This window comes from Gracilinanus agilis, chromosome 2 (assembly GCF_016433145.1).
Source record: "Gracilinanus agilis isolate LMUSP501 chromosome 2, AgileGrace, whole genome shotgun sequence".
NCBI classification, from domain to species: Eukaryota; Metazoa; Chordata; class Mammalia; order Didelphimorphia; family Didelphidae; genus Gracilinanus; species Gracilinanus agilis.
This window is the reverse complement of record NC_058131.1, coordinates 639,941,218-639,966,117: the sequence shown is the minus strand read 5'-3', so window position 1 is coordinate 639,966,117 and position 24,900 is coordinate 639,941,218. Positions and strand designations below refer to the sequence as shown.

The window sequence follows — 24,900 nt, the reverse complement described above, 5'->3', positions numbered from 1 at the left end:
GGTTCAAATCCAGCCTCAGACACTTCCCAGCTGTGTGACCCTGGGCAAGTCACTTGACCCCCATTGCCTACCCTTACCACTCTTCCACCTATAAGTCAATACACAGAAGTTAAGGGCTTAAAATAAAATAAATAAATGAATGAATGAATAAATAAAAATTGATAAAGCCCCATGGAAAGATAAAAATAAAAATTAATTTGAGACTAAATAATCTAATGCTAAAAAAAGAGTAGGTCAAAGAACAAATTAGAGAACAATAATTTTATTAATGAGAATGACAATGAGGAGACAACATATCAAAATGTATGGGATACAGACAAAGCAGTACATAGGGGAACATTTATATCTCTAAACACTTATCTGATATTTAATATTACCTTCAATGTTTAGTATAAGCAATTTGGTGTTTTTAACTAATGGTTGAGCCTCTTTATGATTTAGAAGTTATGTTTGAAAATTAAGGTAAACTGAGAAATAATGATCTGAGCATGAACAGTTATTAGTTAAGCTAGTAGTAACCAAAAAATCAGGTCTATGGCCTCTTAATAACCAAAGACTTTGAGATAAGACTGACTAGCCTTCATATAGTTTTGGGAAGGATAAGAGAACAAAGAATAGAGTTAAGAAGGTGGGGAAGATAATGCAATTATCCCAATCGTGAGCAATCATACTCTCTTTGGGGGCAAGGCCAATGAAAGAAAACTAAAATGGAGATGGGGTAGAGGCAAAACTGGAAGAAAGGAAAGCCTCAGTGACTAATTAGTAGAGGATTTGACCTAAGCAGAGGCTACCAGACAAGAATAGTAGACTAGCTGTAGAAGGATTTAAGCTGGTAACCGAGTTGGTGAAGGCAGGAAGTAGTACAAGAGTGGCAATACTGTTGACATGTTAAGTATTAATCAAGATGAGTGTGACAAGGTATCCCAGACTTACATTTGATCAAATCTGGTACGCCCTAAATATTCCATGTAGAGATTTAAGATTAGTGTTATACATCTAAATAAATACAATTTGTCTTTAGAATAATAAGTGATAAATTTTTTGCCATTTAAAATTTTTGCAAATAAAATTCAAACTAATGGTCACTATTAGAAAATGAAAAAATAAACCTTTTGTTCCTTTTTGACAGAACTGCAACCATATGAGTCTGGCAACTTAGATTTGGGTGTGGTAACATTTTTCTTATTTTCATGCTTCACAAAGTTCTGAGAAAAAAAGATATATTAAAATATTATTATTTTATTAATATTAAAAGAATTATTAATATTAAAAGATAGTAAAAGAAATTAAAATATCAATCTGCCAGTAACAAGTTTTTTCTCTAATGACTTCTTTAAAATCTTAAAAAGCTTATGTTATTACTTAAGACATTAACTTCAATATCATAAAGATAGCACAAAACGTGAAATCTAAACCAGCTAAATAGAAAACAATTAGGAAAAAAGGCCACTTTCCTTTTTTATTCATTCTTCAGTGAATATTAAAATAGCCATCTTTTGTTTGTCACCCTCAATAATCCAGCGCCTGAATGTTGTACATCACCAATTATCAAAACAGCCATGAACTAAGAGATTCCCCTGCCAGGTATACAATTCAAGGAGATAACAGACAAAAAGTTCTCAAAGGCAGCCCTTTTCATGGTAACAAAGAACTACAATGTAAATTCCATAGGGGATGACTAAACAAATTGTGTTCTATGAATGTTGGATATTACTCTGCTGTAAGAAATGAAAAACATGATGAATATAGAGGCATGGAAAGACTTATATGAATTGATGCAAGTACAAAATTTAAAAACTACATATACATGACTACATATATACATATATGTGTATATATGTGTGTGTATGTGTGTGTATGAGACTACAACAATATAAATATAAAGAACAACCACAAAACAATCAAGACCTAATGTGAAATTATAATGAACAAGTCCAGGGACAGCTAGGTGGCAGAGTAGATAGAGTTCAGGCTTAGAGATGAGAAGTTCTGGGTTTAAATTTGACCTCAGACGCTTCCTAGCTGTGTGACTCTGGGCAAGTCATTTAACCCCAACTGCCTAATCCTTATCACTCTTCTGCCTTAGAATCAATACATAATATTGATTCTAAAATGGAAGGTAAGGATATAAAAAAAAAAAGCCCCATACCCTTTCCTGTTTTTTCGCAAAGGTCAAGGTCCACTAGTATGGAACACTGATTATAATGTTACATTTTTTTTAAAGTAGATGACCTGTTTTGTTAATTTTCTTCTTTTCTAAAAAAAAACTTATAAGAAATGGCTCTTGGAGATAGGGGAAGAGAGTTACAAAGATGAATCTAGGTGATAAAAGAAATTCATTTTAATCTTTTTTGCCCTACCAAAAAGATGTGTTCACTACTATTCAGGAGATCTAGCATAGAGTCCAAGTTGAAGAGGGATTCATTAAGGATGGTGAGGATCTCCAGAAGTTCTTACTTGCAAATGACATTGGGATAGGTGCATTAAGTCCTAGAAAATTTAGAGCTCTTGGAAGGGAACCATAACCACTCCAAAAAGTTTGGTCTAAACATCCACAAGAAAAAACTATGTGGATGAAGTATACATATGGAACAGAAAGTACACATTTAGTGTAGCTGCTAGCAGCCTCTGAAAACATCAGGTCTGCTGTAATTAAAAGTTTCAAATCAAAGATTTTCTGGAATTTACATTTTAAGATGTAATATTAGACTTTAAATACACCTAAAAATAAGCAGGTCCCAGAAAATTCTGGAGAAGATTAAACATGATAAAGAAATGGTTTGGAAAATAGACTTTTCAGAGAAAAGTGTTTACCTCTTCCATCTCACTACTCTTCCTCTTCTTTGGCTTGGCTATCTTAACCGTCACTGGTACAAGACTACCAAAATGCTTCACTGACATCTTGTTAGGCTGCAGAGGTGTAAACCGGATCTCTAGTTCTGATTTTGGAAACCGAGTTACATGTTCATTATCTGTCGACACTTCAGAAGAGTCAAGGGCTATACCCGAAACATCCTGCAGTTAAATGGAAAGATAAAAAAAAAAATGTTTACAAAGTGATGGATTCATAACTAAATTATACCGGATCACAATGGTTTTTCTTCATGTGGCTATCAAGATATGAACTGTACAGAGAAAGCAGTCAACCAAATTTAATGTCAAAAGTTTACTGCCATAGAAGTCCTCAATTCAATTAAACAAACATTGATAAAGCACTGTGAATGTAGTTCACATAGAAGTCTTTCATCGGTACACGAGTTCCTTGTCCATCCCTGTATCAATACTATCACAGGGATAATCCCCTTGAAGCAGTCAGTGTTAAGGTGAAGGGTAAGAAGGGTAACCCAGATAAGATAGGCTTAAGACACACACAAGTCTATCAAACAAATACACCTTTGGGGTTCTCTCCATTCAATCATTTTAACACATTGAGCCTCCTGGACCTTCCTAGTGCTCAAGGCTGCTTGGATCCCTGAACTTAATTTCACATTATTATACTTTATATACTCTAGGTTCCCACCAAACTAGCCTACTTATTTATTCCTCTTCTATGCCATTCCATCTCCTAACTCTGTGCCTGGCACAAGTTATCCCCCAGTTCCCTCCTCACCTCTTCCTTGTAGAATCCCTAGCCTTCCTCAAAGGTTAGCTCAAGTGACACATCTTACCTGAAATCTCTCCTGAATCTCCTTGTTACAAATGCCCTCCTCTAAAATGAATGTACTTTTATTTTGTATTTCATTTTCTATATACAAGTTGTCCCCCCCACCCCCACCCCCAATGGAATATGAGCTCCCTGAAGGCAGGAACTGTTTTATTGTCATTTTTTATCTATAGTGCCTAGAAGAGAGTCTGGAAAATAACAGGTACATAACATATGCTTGTTGAATAAATGAATTGAGATATTCCTTACCCTATTGTTATTTTCCTCTTCTTCCATCACTCCCACTATTATCTTTTACCAAACTATATCAGCACTTTCTCTTTTTTCTTCTTATTCTATTACTTAGACTGAATAATAACCAAATATTTTCTAGGATTTATTTACACTCCTCTGAGCTCCATTTTCTCATCTATAAAATGAGAAGCTTGGAATCAGTGATATCTAAGATCTTTCCCTTCCAGCTCTAACAATTCTGAGGCTCCATAATTACTAACATAATCTATACCTAACTTCAGTTCTCTGGGGCCTAGCTGGGTCCATCATGATTTTATTTTTTTCTAAACCCTTACTAAGGGTTTAAGCAGAAGGGCAAGGGTTAATAGAGTTAAGTGACTTGTCCAGGGTCACACAGCTAGAAAGTGAATGAGGACAGAATTGAACCCAACTCCTTGACTCCAACCTACCTGTCCCTCATACTGCTTCTTTGTGACCCTGAAACAAGAAGAATCTTCACTCAAATAACCCGGTACCCATTTACCTGTTCCCCAAATCCCAGCTTACCTTAAACCAAATCAGGACGCCTCCTGATTGAATGAGTATTGGATATCTAACCATAATATTACTTTATTGATCAGCTAATTTAATCAATCTACATTCACTAAGCACTTATCATGTGCTAGTAACTAGGGGATTAAAAGGGGATACTTTTGTTTTCACGAAAGTGAAATAATCCCTTCCCTCAAGATAAAAGAAAATTGAATTTAAGGACTTTCCCTTAAGATCTCCCCCTATCATTGTGGAGGGCAGCACCATTCTGTCTCCCAGGCTCACAATCCAGGAGTCATCCTGGATTCCTCATTGTATTTTACTCCCATATCCAAGCTGTCTCCAATGCCAGTCAAATTCATCTTGGCCTCATCTCTCAAATATGTCCCTTCCTGTCCTCGGACATTACTTCTCCCCTGGCGCAGGTCTCAATCACCTCTCATCTGACTATATCATACTCTGTGCCTGTGGGTCCGCCTACTTTGGATCTCATCCTCCTTTCAGCCAATGCAGGATTTTCCTAAAGCATAGCACACCAACTCCAGTAGCAAATCTAAAATGCTCTATTTGACATTATTGATCTTATCTGCCAAATAAGCTTTGTTTGGTTACTAAGAGAAAATCTTCTATATTACCTTATTCTTCCAAAAACTAGCTCTGGGTAGTAGTTCCAAGCTCCTGAATACAGGGACTACTTTTCATTTTAACTTTATATCTCTGGTGCTTAACACAGTGCTTTGTACAACAGCAGACACCTAATAAATGCTTGCTCATGAACCTTAGTTTGGGTAGTCCATAGGAAGAGGAACCTAAAATATTAACACACACATCCATCACTGACTCCTAACTTTTAGTCTCTTTCTAAAAACCAGCACATTTTGTTTATAATCATTTACTATTTTTGTAAATATGATTTTAAACATTAAAGTATTCTTTAAAAACCTATTTAATTTTATTACAAGGTTATGTATTAGAGTTGACAAAAATATGCCTTAGACAATACTTTCCATGTCTGGTTTACATAATTCTTTTAATAATGATTATAAATACATGTTTTCCATTTAGGATTTTTTAACTTCAGGTGCCATCCTCACACTGTGAATTCAAAAAATTTGATATCATTTGCTAGAAAATATATAAACACAGTAATATCATAAACTAAATATCTAAATATAGTAATATGGATAAAATGAGGTCTTTTCTCTTTAATAATTAGAATCCCATTGGAATTTTTCCTTCCATCTTTATCTGGGTCAGCATTCCCAATGGATAATATCTTAAAGAAACCATGTAACTGCTTAAAGCAAAGGCTTTATTGTCTATTACACAAAAGAATACACCTCAAGGACGCTGCAGTAATAAAATTATTTAGAGATAACTGTTTTAGAGTTCAGCCTCTACTGATGGTTTTAGTTTGCTTACCTATGCAATCTGCTGTCCTTTTCAATTTTGCCTTTTTCTCCTGGGAAGATCTAACCCTGTTTCCAAAATTGTGATAATGCTCATCTCAATGCAAATGAAGTGGAGGCTGGTAGTAGCATCTTAGTTCTTATAGACAATAGAATTTTATCCTATGCTGTTCATCTCTTCTAGCCAATCACTGCCTTCATATCTCTAGGAACAAGAAAACTGAAACAATACTGATCTATCTCAGACATAGGACCTTTGTTTTCCATATAACAAAGAAATCATGCTCCTAAGAACTCTACTGACTACAAAAATTACCCTTCAATAAACTTCATTAGAATAAGTATATGGGGCTTTTTTCTTTCCTCCATGAGTGAAATCTACTTTAGCATAAAATTACTGATTAAATTACTGCAATGAAATACAGAAAGTAATACGGACAAAGGAATCTAACTGGTTTCCCTTTACAGTTATTTCCTGTGGACCCCAAAAGTAATCGTGACTCATTTAGTGAAAGAAGAAGGATAATAACTAAGCAGTACATGTCAAAACAATTCCCCTAGTGGATCTACTTGGAGAAGTTGGAGTCAATAAACCAATCACAAAATTAGTAGTGAGAGTATAAGAGTAATATGGAAAGGAAAAAAAAGGGAATGGTCTTTCCTTTGCCCCATCACATCATCTAATATTTCTGCTTGCCTGCAGATTTTAGTCTTTGAAGAGTTATAGCTAATAATTTCTGAAGCCATTATATATGGCCAACCTTGCACAAATTACAACATAAAATTCTAATGAGAATGGTCAAAATAGTTCTAAAGAAAGTTCTAAGCTTTAAACATTTTCTCAGATTATTGATCCCTTCAGTTTGCAGTGAGTCTCCTCTTTGTGGTAAGAGGAAAATTATAGATTGGTAAAGGGCAGATTCCCACTCTTTGAAGAGTTGGGTATCTTTAGGAACAAAGGGTTGCATGTAGAAGATTTGGTTTAGAGTTGGTTTTACTTAACTTATTTCTTTGTCAAAAGGAAACATTCTATAGATAAATGGGGCATATAAGAAAATAATAATAAAATTTTTAAAAGGTTCAAATAAAACTGCACAAAATTAAGATGGCAGATATGATCACCCTAGGCAGAATTAAATGTAACTTCTACTGACCAAGATGACCATCTAAATAAAAGGAAATAGTTCAACTAAATCAGAAAAATACCTTTTAAGTCACACCAGTAAAGACCAAGAAATGAAATAAAATTACAGTAAGTAACTTCCACCACCAGAGAACAGAACAAAAGGCAATTCAAACTCCCAACACAATAGGAAACTGGTTGCTGGAAAATGCAGTCCCTATACTCAGGTAGACCAGCTGGTAGCCTCATAGACCTACTGCAGATAGGGCAGAGACATTCTATATCTGATGCTATCAATAGCAGATGCCTGTTCCAAGAAATCCCCAGAATTATAGGGAAGCCACAATGAAGGAACCAGAAGAGGCAACAACCAGTAGAGTATGCCTATGATCATGACATGGTCCTCAATCAAGACTTAAGGCCCTGGGACCTCAGCATTCCATCCAAAAGCACAGGAGAGATTCCTGGCAGTCTAAACTCCAAGTCCAAATAGCACTAACTCCAGCAGGTAGAGGTCAGCTCAGGAACCTAGGTGATCAAGGCTAAGACCAAGCAAGACTTCCCACCCTATTATCAAGTTCAACAAGTAGAAAGTGTGGTCTTGGCACAAAGCCCTAATACAGGAACTAAGTTGGGCAAGATGAAAAAACAAATTACTATAAAAAATTACAACAGGGGGCAGCTATGTGTTTCAGTAGATAGAGAGCCAAGCCTGGAGATGAGAGGTCCTAAGTTCAAATCTGATCTTAGATAATTCTTAAGCTGTGTGACCCTGAACAAGTCACTTAACCACCCTTACCTAGCCTTTACTACCCTTCTGCCTTGGAATAAATACTCAAATATTAATCCTAGGAAAGAAGGTAAGGGTTTTTTTGGTTGTTGTTGTTGTTTGTTTGTTTTTTTTAAATTACAACAGACCTGGAGAGAATCAAAAATCCAACCCAGAGGGAGAGGGTAATTGCAACAATAGTAAGCAGAAATTTGGAGGAAAAATATCATTTCCAAAAGACTATGTGAATATTGAGAAGAAATGAAGACAGAAAATACCTCACAACAAAAACAACTGAAGTGGAAAGCAGATTAAGGAGAATGTAAAAATTATTGAACTCCCTGAAAACTATGATTTAAAAAAAAGAGGTGGTGCATTTTGTTTCAATAAATCATAAAAGGGGGCAAGCTGGGTAGTTCAATGGATTGAGAGCCAGGCCTAGAGATGGGAGGTCCTAGGTTCAAATCTGGACTCAGACACTTCCCAGCTGTGTGGCCCTGGGCAAGTCACTTGACCCTCATTGCCTACCCTTACCACTCTTCTGCCTTGGAGCCATTACATAGTATTGACTCCAAGATGGAAGGTAAGGGTTTAAAAAAAAATCATAAAAGAAAACTGTCCACATATATTAGAATCAAAGGACAAAGTAAAAATATGAAGAATCCCCTAATCATTTGCTGAAAGGTCAAAAAGAGTCTTGTCAAAGACAACTGAAATCCACAGGGCATGGAGGAAAATTGGTCTGGTTTTGAGTTTTAAGAGGAAAAGAAAAGGAAAGGTAAAAGGAACATATTAAGAGTAGTAAGGAAAAAACTGGTACTTGCTATTCCCCTCAGTTAAGATATAAGAAAAGAGGAGTAGATAAACATAAAGGGATGAGGGTAGTGAGCATCTGGTAAACCTCACTCCTGTTGAACCAGAAAAAGGAGGATGTCCTGGTACACAGGCAAAGACTTTGGTATAGCAAGGGAATGACATTGACTCCATCTTGTGATCTATCTGGATCTAACTCAGTTCCCTTTCTATTCAATCATAGGTCCAATCCAATATCTGTCTTATAAGAAAACTATATTCAATTATGGGAATGGTGAGAATTTTTTATTGTATTGTTTGAACCTAGTTCTGCATGGCTGAAAAGCGAAGCCATCTCTACCTATTACTTAGAAACCTTTAACTAAAAAACTAGATTATTCTGATAAGAAACACAGATTCAGAAATTGATACAAAAAGAGTTTTCTCCTAATTATACCTAATTATACCTCTCAAGCAATTTATATCTTATCTGAAAACTGGCCCCATATTAGTTAACCATTTATTATTTTCATGTTCCTTTGATTGAATACTTAGGAGGATTGGGATACCATTTTTTTTCCAATTTGGAAAGTCTCTAGTCTTTCCTCCAATTAAGAAATCAGAATACCTAATTATTTTATTTTAATGAGCTGGTCTTACTTGATTGTTTTTAATGCATAAAAATCTGTCTCCCCCTGTACTGGGAGTCCTGTGACAAAGCTGAAGAGGCCTAATGTCAATTTGTTATGAAACTGGCATATTTCAATTAATAAAATGATACTTCTCAGAAACTCAAATCGTTTGTTTCCTCAATTATTTCATTTTTCAGGCACCACATTAGAAACATATGAAACTAAACAAAGAAACAGGAGTGGATGGGTGGAGGAAAGGTAAAGATGAAGGATAATACTAGGGAAACAATAGTAACAAACAAACCTTCCTGATCCTTAAGGAGGAAAACTAAAAGGAAAGAACTGAGAGCAAAGAGGGTTTTATCAATTAGGAAATTACTTCAAAGGACTTCCTTTTTTTCCTTTAGTATCACTCCTTCCCCTCAACTTCTCCTCCAACTACAAATAATATTAAAAACTACAAACTTATAACAAATAAGCAGAGTTGAACAAAACAAAGCCATATAGCAGGCCACATTTAAGGATCTACATCTCTTGCTAAAACTTGAGTCCATCATCTCTCCATCAAGATGTCAGGAATGTGTTATAGAATGGAATTTTCACAGTTTTATATACAATCCTTTTGGCAATTTGTGTTGTATATAGAATTTTTTTTTTGGTATCTGTTAAGTCCAGAATTTTAAAAAATGACTTAAGAAAAAAGACTATGACTAATCTTTTCCTTTAGAATGACATAAAGACAGTGAGCTGAGGGTGAATTCCCACTGGGAATTTCTAAAATCACTGTTGCCCTAGAGGTAAGTCAATGAATTGTGCTATTATATTGTAAATCACTACTCTCTAATTTCAGTTCTCAATATTTGATATTCAACTTACTTCAAAGGATAGAAAACAGGGGGAGGATCTGTGGATTGCACTGAATTTTTCCCCTCACCTCCAAAAAAGTAACAAGTGTATTTTAGTTCATGCAAAAACTGAATTAAGGGAAATTCTGGTAAATTTTTTTGCAAATGGCCCAAATTTCCAGTGGCTACTGCAGCTTATTAGGTAAAGTAACTCTATATGAAGTCAATTTGTAATTGTAAGGAAACTATAAATAATAACCTCAAAACAAATCTGTTGGTAAACCTACATCTCCAAATACTGGGTTTGTTTCTATCAATATATGCTCTTGAATTCTGGGGGCAAGTTATGATAATTTATTTTTGCACATACCTATAAGACTAGCTTCATATCTTATCAAACAGTTAAATATTGTCTCAATAGAAAATAAATCAGTTTAAGTAAACATTTAACATAGGTATCAATCAAATCAAGTTTTAAAGTATCTTTTTTTGTAAATCTGTACTATTGATGATTATGTCATCAAAACCATTAATCCTACAAGAGACCTACCTCTATTTCTGCCATAGACATCTCATCACTTGGGCAGGGCACTGACGACATCTCCCTTTTAACTGTGTCAGAATTAGGAGGGATAGCATTTCCAGACTTGTTGCTATCCGTGTTTTGTTTTTCCTTAAGGCAGAAGATTAAAATGAGTTATGAAAATTTGAAAAATATTTTCAAATAGTCCTGAGAAAGAATATAAATCCCAAATTAATTGATACAAATTATAAACTGGATTAAAGTACACAGATGAAGCATTCATCTTCCTCCAACCCTTAAATGACCTGCCTGGTCTCGTGGCTACCGTTCTCCCAATACTATAAATTCTACTTTTATGTTTCACATTCTCTTTCATTTCATACTGTACTAATATAAGACCTTACTTAACTCATGTCTGGGTAACAATAATAGTCTCTTAATTCATTTCTCCCCTCTGATCTTTCCTACAAGACTGCTTCCATGAACACCGAGTTTCACTCTGCTCTCCAATGCAAACCCTTGACTGACATCCTTAAAATCTATAAGAATGTACATAGCACCCATATCATGAAAAAACTATATAGCTAATGGAAGTCACATATATAATACTTCTCAGTATATACCCCCACACACACTTTCTCTCTCTCTCTCTCTCTCTCTCTCTCTCTCTAACTAACTAACTAAAAAGAAGTTAAGGGTTGAAATGCTTATTTAGCCAAATATGTATTGTGCAGATAAAATTTCTGAAGCCACGTTTATAATAAATGAAAATATTATGAAAACATCTTACTGTATTCACAGAATTATTTTTTACATTTCTCTCAAGGGCAGTGGAAAATTCTGAATTCTTATCACCATGAAGATGGATTTCATGTTTTGATGCTTAACACATTCTAAATTCACCTATGATTGGAGGGTTGGAGGATTGAGCAATAAATTCCTACAAAAGCCTTTATAAAAGGCTTTTCCCATTTCCTCATCAGTAGTTCTCAAATCCACAGAACACCATGGTGTATCACACTCTTCGTTTTTAACTTTTTTTTTTAATAGTTTGTCTTCCCCTATTAAATTGTAAGCCTAGTGAGGGCTTTTTCTTATTTATACACCTAGTACTTAGCACACTTCTATGGGACATAGAAGGTGCTTAATAAATGTTTACTGAATTCAAATTATAACTGAAATTGAGCCTTATGTGAGTTAAGTACTAAGATGGAGAGGAAGGTGGGAGGTCAGTTAGAAAGGACAAGAAAGATTCTTCTCTGAATTCTTTTTTTATTTCCTTAAAAAAAAGTCTCAGAATTAATTTCTCCACTCAAAAAAAAAATAGACAATTACATAAAATTAGAACAGTATGAGGACAAAATTGTATCTCGGAAAGCATGCTTGTCATTTAGTCATTTTTTGTCATGGCTGACTTTTCATGATCTCATTTGAAGTTTTCTTGGCAAAGATACTGAAATGTCTTGCCATTTCCTTGTCCAGCTCATTTTACAGCCAAGGAAACTCAGGCAAATAGGGGTAAGTGACTTGACCAGGATCACACAGCTACTGTCTAAAAATAGACTTAAATTCAGGAAGACTCATCTTCCTGACTCCAGGTCTGGCACTTTATCCACTGTGTCACACACTAACTGCCCCATCATGAAAACATAATATGACTATAAATAAAAAAATTTTCATGATTGTTGTTATTCTTGATATTAATAACAATACATTAAGTGCCAATATCACAGGGATTGGGAAAAAACATGATTTTTAATTCCATTCCTACATTGTTGCATACCTAGTCAAAAATTAGAATTCAATTACTTGAGAATAAAGAAAAGAACACGGCTATAGCAAAAATCTGATTTCCATACTCATTATTTCATATTCACACACACTGTACTGAGAATACCATGATATCTAAAATTCCAGCCTTCAAAATTTATATCAAACTATATCCTGGCACTGTGTTTTTTTATGGTCATCATCGAATTATATTTTAACAGACACCTATTTTTACAAAACTTTTTTTAAAAAAAACTTCAATTCCAGGGACAGGTAGGTAGATAGATCACCAGGCCTGGAGTTGAGAGGACTTGGGTTCAAATCTGGACTCGTATACTTCTTAGCTATGTGACCCTGGATAAATGACTTGACCCCAATTCCCCAGCCCTTGTCACTCTTCTGTCTTAGAGTTTATAATATGATAAAAGATATGGGTTAAAAAAAACAAACAAACAAACTTCAACTACAACTTACCTGTATATTAGGAGACAACTGTTTCCCTGTGTTCATCTCTACACCTGTCAGAGCTGTTACTTCCTTGGAGTTCTCAGAATGATTCAAATCTTTAAGCTTTTTAATGGTATTTTCTTTCTCATCTAACATTGTCTTCAATTCTTTTATTGTATGTTTATAATCCTATATTGAAAACACAATTATGCAGATAAAATTGAAAGCTAAATGGAGTCTTTCCATATCAAAATAGTTTTAAAATTGTAAAAAAAATCATATGTAGCTATTCTTCATTTTTAGACTTAAAAAATAAGTATCTCAGAATAAAAACGTTTCCCTAAAGAGCTCAAATAATCAAGTAAAAATAATTTCATTAACTATGGCAAGAGAGCAATTTTTAAAAATTGTATACTACATCTTCTCATCTTTATGCTTAACTCTCTTTTGATCTAATAGGTCAATAACCCAAATACATTCAGACGTATTTAAACCTATTTAAATTTATTGCCATTCATTTCCTTTACATTATGGCAAAACTTCTAAACATAGGGTCCCGTAATTTGGGGGTAGATTTCAGGGGGTGAGGGGGAACTCAATAAAAAGTCAAAGAACAAAAAAATAAAAAGAGGAGATTTTAAAACTCAAAGGAATGGTAAGTACTAAAATCCTCAAAGAGCTTACAAATTCTCTTAAGAAAGATGGGGTAATTAAGTGGTTCAGTGGATAGAAAGCCAGGCCTGGAGACAGGAGGACCTGGCTTTAAATCTGGCCACAGACACTTCCTAGCTATGTGACCCTGGGCAAGTCACTTAACACCAAATTGCCTAGCCGTCACTGCTCTTCTGCCTTAGAACTCATTCTAAGACAGAAGGTATGGTTTTAAAGATGAAATAGATACTATAAGACAAGCAAAAATGAACCAATGCCTGATTGACACAAAGAATCCTTTGGGAACCCAGGAAAGCATGGTACAACAACAAATTCCAGAATGTAGTTAAGAAAAAAAAAACAACACATGAAATCCACAATAGAAGAAATTAGGTATTTATGTACACATGTATCTTTCTATCTAGATGGCAAGTTATAGATATATAGAATGTAATAATAAAAATTTCAAATAGAAAAATAGAAAAAAAAAATTGAATCCATAATGGAAAAAGAAGCAAAAGAGAAACTAATAAGTTTAGAATACAAATACCCTGAAGAGGAGGAAAACCTGGCAGAAGAGAAACAAAAGGCAACAATAATAGCTTAACACATGAAATCTATGTATGAGCCAAGGAAGAGAGAATGAACAATTTACCCTAGGTCTCAAAGAAGAATATGACAAATCAAAAAACCTAACCCTAGGTTTTAGGAAAAAACATCAGGGGAAAATACAGGAAAACTACCCAGAATTTCTAAATATGAAAGCATAGCATTAACTGAAAAAACCCACAGAAATTGTGTATAAATGGGGGGAAAAAAATCAAACAAAAAACTATGCTTAAGAAGCAATGAGAATGGAAAAAAAGAAATCAGACAAGATATATGAAGATACTCAGGTGTGCAGACAATACAAAGAAATTAAAGAGATGTCAATACTTAGAAAATGTAAGTCAAGAAGTATTTATTAAGCACATTTTAGAGAAAGTTAAAAAAAATTAAAGTTAAGCAAAAAAATAAGAATAAGGAAAGTGACTAATATAAAGAATACACCCTAAAAACTCAAAATACCCAAAGATATAACAGTAGACTTTATTGAGAATGAAAAAAATAAAAACACTGTAGAGCATCCTATTAAAATATGACCTTTAAAACAGAGAATTTTAGAGGAACCTGGGAAGATGTGTATGAAATGATGCAAAATTAAGTGAAAGAAGCAGAACAATTTATACTATATGACACCCACATTGAAAAAAAAAAGTTGAACAATTTTGAAAACAGTGAGAACCTTGATCCATGTAATTGAAGCAATAATGATTCCAGAATCCTGACAAAGAATGCTGCTCTCCTGACATAGAAGTGATAGATGAATAATCAGAAGAGGATAACACATTTTTGGACATACCCAAAATGGGAATGTTTTGCTTAACTATACTTACATGTTGGAATTTGTTTTTGTTGGGATTTTTCCCCATCCCAGCAGAGGGAAGGAAAGGAATTAGAGAAAATAATAAATGCTTCACAAATGAAAAAATAAAATTTAATTTTGACAAATAGTAAAAATAAAATAAAGGGGGGAAAACTTTTTTAAATGACTAAATAACCCATACCACTGGAAAATACCCAACTAACAGATCAGGAGAATCAAAGAATATGCAGAAAATCTCATAGAACAAGGGAAAATTGCAAAAACTGAATATAGTTACAGAATTAAGAAACACAAACTATGAATTTTTACAGAGAATTACAGATCATAATTATATAAGCACTGTAAGGTTAAAAAAATTTTATATGCAATATATCTTATTTGACAATCACAAGTACTCTGTCAATGAGTAGTCTAGTAATTCCAATGAAACCTAAAGTAGAATACACTGGTTCCCATAACAAGGTTCTTTCTCCTACAAGAACTTAATATTTCAAACACACATTTCAAAATATGATGAACTGCAACTTTTTAAAGTTCATAACTTTACAAATTAACCAACAATCCTGGTGTTCCAAAGTAAATTAAAAGTTAAAAACAAGCTTTCTCTAACCTTTCCAGGGTCCTCTGATGTAATCTTTTTCAGTTGCTCAATTTCATTATCTTTCTGAATGTTACTGGAGACCAATGTTTTGAGCTGTATTTCTAATGCTGAAACCAGCTGATCTCTTTCTTCTCGCCATTTCTGTAGGTCATCATCTTTATTTGATAGCTGTGCAGTAAGTCTTTCCTAAACAAACCAATAAAAGAAAAGAAAAATGGAGGGAAAAAGCCTGGATTAACCAGAACTTGCATTCTGCTAAAGGATTTCTACTAAATGCTTATTATGAATTCCATTTTTATGATAAAAGATCTATAAAATAAGGAGTTAAGTATATACACATTGTCATTGTGAAAATAATCACCAAATGCACTAAAAGTCTATTTTTGACATTTTTAGGCAAAATAGTGCTCCATTTTTCCAAATGTGCTCTAAAAACTGAATAAAGTCAAGACTGTTCTCTTGATTTTCTGACAAAACTGCATGGAATTAAAATGTTAATTCCATAGCTCATTATGAAGAAAGAAATCTCAATATTACCAAAATGAAAAATAAAGAATAGCTTTGGGATCAGGGTAGGAACAAAGGATAATAATGCCATGAACAAATTATCCTGATACTTTTCCTCATCTATCAATTGGAGGTTGAATGTCCTTGAATTACTAATACATGAGGGACAGCTAGATGATTTAGTGGAGAGAGAGAAAGGCCTGGAGACAGGATGTCCTGGGTCTGAATCTGACTTCAGATACTTCCTAGCTATGTAACCCTGGGCAAGTCACTTAAACCCAATTGCCTAGCCTTTACCACTCTACTGCCTTGGAACCAATACTTGGTACCATTGTACGACAGACAGTAAGTGATTAGATAATTTATCCATCTTTTAGGGCATCAAATTTCTTAATCTGTAAAATAAAGGAGTTACAGTACATAATCTCTAAAATATTTCAATTTTAAATTTCACTGATTTATGACTTCTATTTATTAAAGAATAAAATTCTATAACTATATTATAAGCTTCTAGTTGTAAATTCCTTTAGGAGGACAAAGTCATCTACTTCAATAATAGGGTTTCTGTGCTGGATGGAGGAAAAAGAACTCAAGAGGCATAGACAGACAATCAATTAATCCTACAGCTTCACATAATCAATAACAGAGGGAAAAGGGAGGTGAAAATCATACTGAAAAAGAAGGGCCATTGGAGAGACTGTATTCTGCCTGTCTGTACTGCTAACAGCCAGTCATTCCCTAAGAGATGGACTGTATCGTAATGCAAAGTAACTGAAAAGAACATGGAAATTGAGCACAATACTGGGTAATTAGTAATGAAAGATGCTTTCTTCTTCTCAGTAGAGGGATATAAAGCATTCCATATGTGGACCTCTACCTGAAGGGAAGGAAGTATGAAGGAAGGGGAGGAGAAGAAGGAAGAAGCAGCAGCAAAAAGGAACAATGAATATGATAAATTCTGAGAAACAAAAGAAAACCTGATGTACTGATACAGATCAAGGAAAGTAAAACCAACAGTATATACCATGAGCATAATGAATGTCAAACTGTCTGCTTTTTGATCCAGCCATACCACTGCTGGGTTTATACACCCAAAGAGATAATAAGGAAAAAAACTTGTACAAAAATATTTATAGCTGCACTCTTTGTGGTGGCAAAAAAATTGGAAAATGAGGGGATGCCCTTTGATTGAGGAATGGCTGAACAAACTGTGGTATATGCTGGTGATGGAATACTATTGTGCTCAAAGGAATAATAAACTGGAGGAATTCCATGTGAACTGGAACGACCTTCAAGAAGTAATGCAGAGTGAAAGGAGCAGAGCCAGGAGAACATTGTACACAGAGACTGATACACTGTGGTAAAATCGAATGTAATGAACTTCTCTACTTGCAGCAATGCAATGACCCAGGACAATTCTGCGGGACTTATGGCAAAGAACGCTATCCACAACCAGAGAAAGAACTGTGGGAGCAGAAACACAGAAGAAAAACAACTGCTTGATCACATGGGTCGATGGGGATATGATTAGGGATGCAAACTCTAAGCGATCACCCTAATGCAAATATTAATAATATGGAAATAGGTCTTGATCAATGGTACATGTAAAACCCAGTGGAAATACTCATTGGCTATGGGTGGGGGAGGGGGAGGGGTGGCAGGGAGGAAGGGAAAAAACATGAATCATGTAACCATTGTTGTGAGGGTTATTTAGCAATTAATTTAGTAATAGTGTTGGACCTAGCAGGAAGGGCATGGAAAAATATTCTAAATAAATTAATTAAATAAAATTTTTCAATTCAATTAAAAAAATGTCAAAATCAATCTTCGTCCCGGAAAAAGGAAGGACTCTATTTCCCTCCTCTAGAGAGAGAAGGAGGGGAACTAAAAGAATGGATTGAGACATGTAATGCAGGTGAAGTCTAAATTTTTGTTAGAAGGCAGGATCCAAGGGGAGGGTACATATTGGGAATAGGATCTGATGTTTGATAAAAAGTCATAAATAAAAATTGAGGGCAAAATGATCTTAAATGGAAAATCTGGTCTCAGAATCAGAAAAACTTGTGTTCAAGTCCCACATCTCCCACAGATTGGCTATGTGACCCCATGTGGCACTTAACCTCTCAAGTGTTCCAGACAATTGCAGAATATGGGAAGACAAGAGCACATTTTGACATCATGCCTAGGTAGGGATTTCTTCAGAAAAAGTTCACTACACCAATTAAAATTAGTTTTAGGAGAAAAAAATGTTATTAAATAAGAGGTGGAGAACAGAGGAAAGAAAAGCTGTACAGTTTTATAATGAAGATGAAAAATTCTAGACTAATTTCTTATAAAACTACCAAAATGTCAAATGGAGCTACCAAGTTACCAAAGCAAGGTAAAGAGGCCAAATAAAATATTTTCCATTTGAAGTTGCTTTATTAATACTTTCTAGCCATTCTGGGACTAATGCTGAATTCTGATGTCCTTCTCCAAAAGACTATTGGTTGTTTTAAAACATGCTGATTAAAAAGGAAACAATTTAAAAGCAAAATGACTCAGAAATAACCCAAGTAAAAGCTGCTCCCAGTTTTAAAAGTTACAACACCTCATACTCATTCCTCCATATAAAATATAAATATAATCAATTCAAAAAGTAAACTTTAAAAACTTCACCTTACACCTTAAGTCATGGTTCACTTAGGGGGGAATGTTACTTAAAAATTTACCCAAGGGAGCAGATAGTTGGATTTAACGCTCATTGCCTAGCAGGAAGAAAGGAAGGAAGGGAGGGAGGAAGGGAGGGAGGTTACCCAAAAAATGACTAAAACACTTTTAAACCAAAAAGCAAAGTTTTATGGACAGGCAGGTAATTATCTAAAGCCTTCTGGAGCTAAAAAGATTAAGTAGGTACAAGGAACTTTAGTTTAACTCTGACAAAAAAAGGCAAATAGATAATACTTGTCACAAAGTGAAAACAAGAATCAATAAGATAAATTTAACAAAGCAAAGGTTATGAAAAAGGAGGAAAGTTTGGTTTTAAAACTGTAAAAAGAAAATGTACAATGGACTATTTTTTTCTTGGGTAATTTTCTAATTCTATTTTGAATTATACACATTTTTGTGGTGTCTCACCTTTCTCCAGTACCTGTTTTGCCTAAAGGTGGCCCCACTCATCTTTATATCCTCTTCAGTATGTAGCACCTACCATTAAAGGTTTGAATGAACTAAACTTTCTCACAACTGTGGGAATAGAAGAATTTTTTTATGTAAAAGAAAATTCTTCCCCTGAGGAGATTCCTGAGAAAACACAGGATATTGGGGTTTTTCTATCTATTATTTATATTTTTATAATAAAATCACTGTACAACTATAACATGAAGCTATCCAAATGGATGAAAGGCTGCATTCAAATAGTCCTGAATGATTTGTTATTGTTACAACTGTTATTCACCAACACCCAAAAGATCTCTTTGTCATTTGTCAAGTATATGGCTTGGTTCTGTTTAACTGATCATTATGTCCTTCTTGAATAAAGCTTTTCTCCTCCAGGTAGCAGAATCTATTTCTGTACAAAATGTCCTACCTAGATATAATACAATGGCTTCTAGAGCCAGTAAACCTGGCTCTTTCTTCTTTGTCACAGTCTTAAGAGTGGCTGAGACCCACCCTCTAGAGGAGAGCAAGTGAGTTCAACTTTTCCTAAAGAAAACTGAGAATCTAGAAGAGGAAAGAGAAGATGCTTCTTCAAATTAATTTTAATGCCCCCACAGGGAGACATGAAGAGTAAATCTAATAAGCAAAGACACTCTGAGTCTTCCACCTACCACTTCACTATGAAGTTGTAAACAACGGGCTCGGTCTTCAACATATTTTTTCATCTCTCTGTTTCGATGGGTCTCAGCTTCTTTCACTTGAGTGATTAGCATCATTTTTTCTTCTAACCATTTCTTTCTATCATCTTGATGTTTCTGTTCTGATTCCTATAATACAAAAAATTATGAGGATCAAAATTATTTAGAATGGTTTACAGTCTGCAAAAGTTCCTTCATTGAAGATCTTTTTTGAAGGAAAGTATATAATTATGTAAATTATGAAGGCCTGGAAGGAACAGAATGGAAAAACTTCTGGAGGTCTCCTCCTCTCTGGATTATACTTATCAAATACTCCTTAATTTGGGGGTGTTATATACAGAAGAGCTCTAAACACAACATGAAGAAGATAATATCAAATTGAAGAATATCAATATTGGAAGGGATCTTAGGAATCTAGTCCCAACCCCTTTAATTTACAAATGAGGAAACAGGTTCAAGGAGGTTGTTAAATAACTTCCCCAAGGTCACAGAGTGATAGTGTCAGAATAAGAACCCTAACCTTTTGGCTACATTTTAGGACAACTGCACTTGCAGGTAAATTAATATATTTGGTAAATTCTCTTAAGCTCCTACAGGGTTATGGTTCTATTTGTTTGCAGTATCATTCTAGACTAATTGAAACAACTTTAATATTTCTAATGGCTTCATTTTCATGAGGACATTCATAATATGTTTCATGTCAATTAGTTTAATAATTTTAAAAAGTTTTGCTTTGGTCACAGAACATTTGAATTTTTACACTAAAATGATTTAGGATTCAATTCAGAAAACCTTTTGAATTACAAACATTGATGAGATTTCCCCTAAAGATCTCTCTCAGCTCCAAACTTACAATAACTGTGAAATAAATCTATTAGCACTATGTTAGGCAAAGGGATGGCAAGGAATAGCCACAGTGTGGCCATAAGTTTAAGGTACTAAAGAAAATTCCTATTTGTTATTGAACAACCTAAATTTTGAAGAAAGGCAGGCATTTCAGTAACTTGGTCATCTTAAGCTAACTAGGTAGTCTATCTTTACATACAATTAGAAATGAAGTTATAATATTACCTGTAACTGTTCTTGTAAATGATTGAGCTTTTCACTAAGAACATCTGTGTCATCTTTATTACTTCCATTTGGGTCTTGCGGTCTCTGATCTCTGATTTTAGTCTCAAGATTCTTATACTTTTCCTTCCATTCTTCCAACTCTAGTGATAAACATAAGGGGACCAAGAAAAAAGTGGAGTATGAGAAAGAAATATGAAAAACATAAAATGCTATACAGGTACAGGGATTTACTTTTATTTTTGTTTTTTTCCAGATCTATGATATCATGAGTGTTGGGGAACTCATCGTGGGAAAATTTCCTCTACTATGTAAATTAATGATTCACCTTGATTTTGTAGTTAAGAATTGTTGGGTATATTGGAAGGTTGTGGCTTGCCTAAGTCTAAAATGCATTTAACTAGCAGTATGTGTCAGAGGCAGGACTTAACCCAGGTTATCTTGGCTCCAAGGCCCTTCTTCTACCTATTCCTCCACTAACTGTCACAGATTAATTGCCATTAATACTTACCAATTATTGTAGTAATAGGCCTACATAATTGCTACCTGCGCTCAGCAGACTGGGCCAATTCTGAGGAATCCCAATTTCTAGGAATACAACATCTGGAGTATTGCTAAGATATAAAGCACCAGTGGGAAGCAAAGTGAGATTCAATAGTGAACCTGTGGTCTTCTCAACGACCCTGGACAAAGAAATACTGTTCTTAAGATATGACAGAAATACAATGTTGCACTCAATGCAAAATTTTCTCTACTCTCCATAATGGTTGAGATTTTTCAGTTTTGTTTCTAGACAAGCTGGAGTAAAAACCTATTCTAGTAAGAGGAAATTCAATAAAGTTAAGTGTCAAGTCTTATAATTGCCACAAAAAAATCAACTTAGGAAGAAGAGTTTTCTTGACTCCAGGCCAGGCACTCTGCACTATGGCGCCACTCAGCTGTCAATGTATCACATAGGTAATTATGGTATTATTAAAGTAGAAAAGAAAATTGAAGAAATAAGAAAATCCAAGCTGCACATTTGAAATATTGCAAATAGTTCATTATTTTTTTACCTGAAGTCAGTATTACAACTTCTTCTGATCTGTCTGCAAGCATTTCTTCCATTTCCACTTGAGTTTGTTCCTGTTCTTCCATTGTTATTTTCATTCCCTCAATTATCTTCTCTTTTACATCCAGATCTGAAATTTTAAAATCATTTCAAATATTATTACCTTTCTAAGTATTGTATTTCCTTTTATTCCTTTCACAATTGAGAGTCTTCTATGGGAGGTGAAAGTGCTTTCTAGATAAAGGTAACACTGAAATATACATAAAATATATTTGAAACTCATTAATCTCCAGTGCCTTGTGCTAGGCTTAACACATAATGGGAGCTTAATCAAAATTTACTAAGTTACCAGCAGGATCTGATATTAAAGTGGTTTTAAAAGAATGAAGTAGGGGCAGCTAGATGGTTTTGTGGATTGAATATCTGTGAAGACAGGAAGTCCTGGGTTCAAATAGAGCCTCAGCCACTTCCTAGCTGCAGGACACTGGATAAGTCATTTAGCCCCAGTTGCTTAGCCCTTATCACTCTTCTGCCTTAGAACTAATACTTAGTTATCAATTCTAAGACAGAAGGTAAGAGTTTTAAAATAAGTGAATAAATAAATGAATGAATGAAAGAATGAAGTAACACTATTCCCAGTGAATAAACAAATAAAAGACTGAAATAACTCTTCCACCAGATACAAACATTTTCAATTTAGAAAAGGCACACAATTTTTTTAAAAAGATGCATAATCACAATGATTAAATATGGGAAGAGTTCATTATAAACTTTAAGATAATTCATTAAAACACTTTATTCTGTAAAAGAAACACTTAAGCAAGAACCTAGTCTCCTGTTTTTGTGAGGTTTATGATTTTTGCTAATATTTTTCCAAGAAGAATATAAAAATAAAAAGTCATTTAAACTTAGTCACCCTTTCTCCATTTTGTAAAAATATGCACTACTGACTTCATTTCACTTAAGAATTTTAAAGGAAATTTAAAAACAAATTTATAATAGAATACATTTAGTCTCATTTCTATAGTCTATTATTCCTTACCTTTACATATGTTCTTATATTGTTGTATAGCTTCTTCAGAATTCTGATTACTCAGCTGTTCCTGAAAAAATTAATGAAAATAGGTTAACAAACCTACATCTTAAACTTTAGAAACTACAAAATAGGAAAACATTTTTGAAATCTGTAATTAGCCATGTCTAAGACTGTGGCAGATTAAAGGTTCAAAGTTGCTTTTACCTTGGAGAAAAAAAAAACAAAACAAATCAAAACAATACAAACTCTCTCTCTACTTCCATATCTACCAGGTTCAATAAAAATTATCTGTTTTTCTCTCTTTATACAAACTTAAAAGGCAAGAGCAGTGTAGAGGGAAAGCCCAGTAAATTTTATTTTTAGAACTGATTATCCAAGGCCTAAAAAACATAGAAATGTGCCAAGGAAACTCTGTTCCATAAGAAACCAAGGTGACCCAATATGGGCCATTCAGGTAAATCCTATAGCTTCCACAACTGACAGTGAGAGATTAACCTGTGATTTCAATGATGTAAAGTATTCATGGTGTGGAAACTCCCACCATACTGATGCAGACCAGTAACTCATATGTAACTTGAGGTTTTAAGTTACGTGATTGGTTCCCTGGTCACATAGCAGATTATGTCAGAAGCAAGACTTGAACAGAATATAAGCCTTTCTGACTCCAAGGCCTGTACCCTCTTCCCTAAATAATGCTTCCATTTATTCTCTCTCCAATTTACTTGTAATTTCTGAATATCCTGTGAGAGAATAGAATAGTACCTTATATCTGTAATTTCTACAGAATTATAAAATCTTAACATTGGAAGAAACCTTTAGCTATGCAAGATCTAAATACCTCATCTTACAGATGAAGAAAGTGATGGAATGTGACTTAACAAAGACTACAAAGAGAAACTCAAACACAGGTCTTCCTTGTTGCTAGTACTAGTACTACTACTAACAGCAGCTAACATTTACATAGCACTATGTGGAGTCATGTGCTTTACAATTATTATTTCATCTGATCCTCATGACAACTCTGGGAGGTATATCCTTTTTTACAGATGAGAAAAATAATGAGGCAAATAGCAATAAGTGACTTTCCCAAGGTCACACAGCCAATAAGAATCTGAGGCCGGATTTAAACAGGGATCTTCCTGACTCCAGTCACCTAGCTGCTGTTTCCATTGTTCTTTCCACTACCTCATACTATCTCCCTAGCAGGATCATAAGATCAAAGATCTGGAGTTAGAAGAGGCCTCACAGACTATCTAGTCTCAAATCATTAAGAAGTACAAAGATGTAAAGTGACTTATCCAAATATCAAAGGAGCACTACATATACATGTAAGGATACAAATACACACATGGTTATACATGTACACACTTATATTAATACTATTTTTATATTTTTAATATTTAAACTAAGGATAAGGTTATAGTTAACTAATATGGATAGAAATAGGGCTAGCAAATACAGTGATAAGGATGGTGCTCTTCTTTTATTTTTATTTTATTTTTTCCCCATGTTTACATGATTCATGTTCTCTCCTTCTTCCTTCCCCACACCTGGAGTTGACAAGTAATTTCACTGCATTGTACATATTATCACCCAAAACCTATTTCTATATCATGGTGTTGTTCTTTTAAGGGACATGGTAAGAATGTGAGGAAAAGTATTAAGGAAAGCAATAGAACTAATGAATGGGAACCAGTTAAGAACCTAAATAGGTTTAGGGAAGCAATGGTAAAAGGAATGAAGTTAATATTAGAATTAGGTAAGAAAGAATTGGAAACTGAAGGGATGTGCATCAACTGGGGAACAGCTAAACAAGTTTGGTCTATGCTTGTAAGTAATATTACTGTGCTATTAAAAAAGACAAACAATATGATCACAAAAAAACCTGGAAAGACTTATATGAAATGATACAAAGTGAAGTGAGCAGACCAAGAAAATGTTATACACAGTAATAACAATAATATATGATGAACAACTATGAATGA

At 34.3% G+C, this 24,900-nt stretch overlaps 1 protein-coding gene across 1 annotated transcript in view; it reads right to left on the bottom strand.

The window, feature by feature from the left end:
* Positions 1 to 24,900, bottom strand: part of KIF20B (kinesin family member 20B) — a 91,741-nt gene that overhangs the window by 8,130 nt on the left and 58,711 nt on the right. The window contains exons 22-30 of the mRNA XM_044665670.1: positions 22,922 to 22,982; positions 21,884 to 22,009; positions 20,832 to 20,971; positions 19,734 to 19,889; positions 15,427 to 15,603; positions 12,767 to 12,928; positions 10,550 to 10,672; positions 2,815 to 3,015; positions 1,110 to 1,205 (exon numbers count right to left, since the gene is read on the bottom strand). Of these exons, the coding sequence (XP_044521605.1) occupies positions 1,110 to 1,205; positions 2,815 to 3,015; positions 10,550 to 10,672; positions 12,767 to 12,928; positions 15,427 to 15,603; positions 19,734 to 19,889; positions 20,832 to 20,971; positions 21,884 to 22,009; positions 22,922 to 22,982 (1,242 nt within the window). The remainder of the gene's footprint in view (positions 1 to 1,109; positions 1,206 to 2,814; positions 3,016 to 10,549; positions 10,673 to 12,766; positions 12,929 to 15,426; positions 15,604 to 19,733; positions 19,890 to 20,831; positions 20,972 to 21,883; positions 22,010 to 22,921; positions 22,983 to 24,900) is intronic.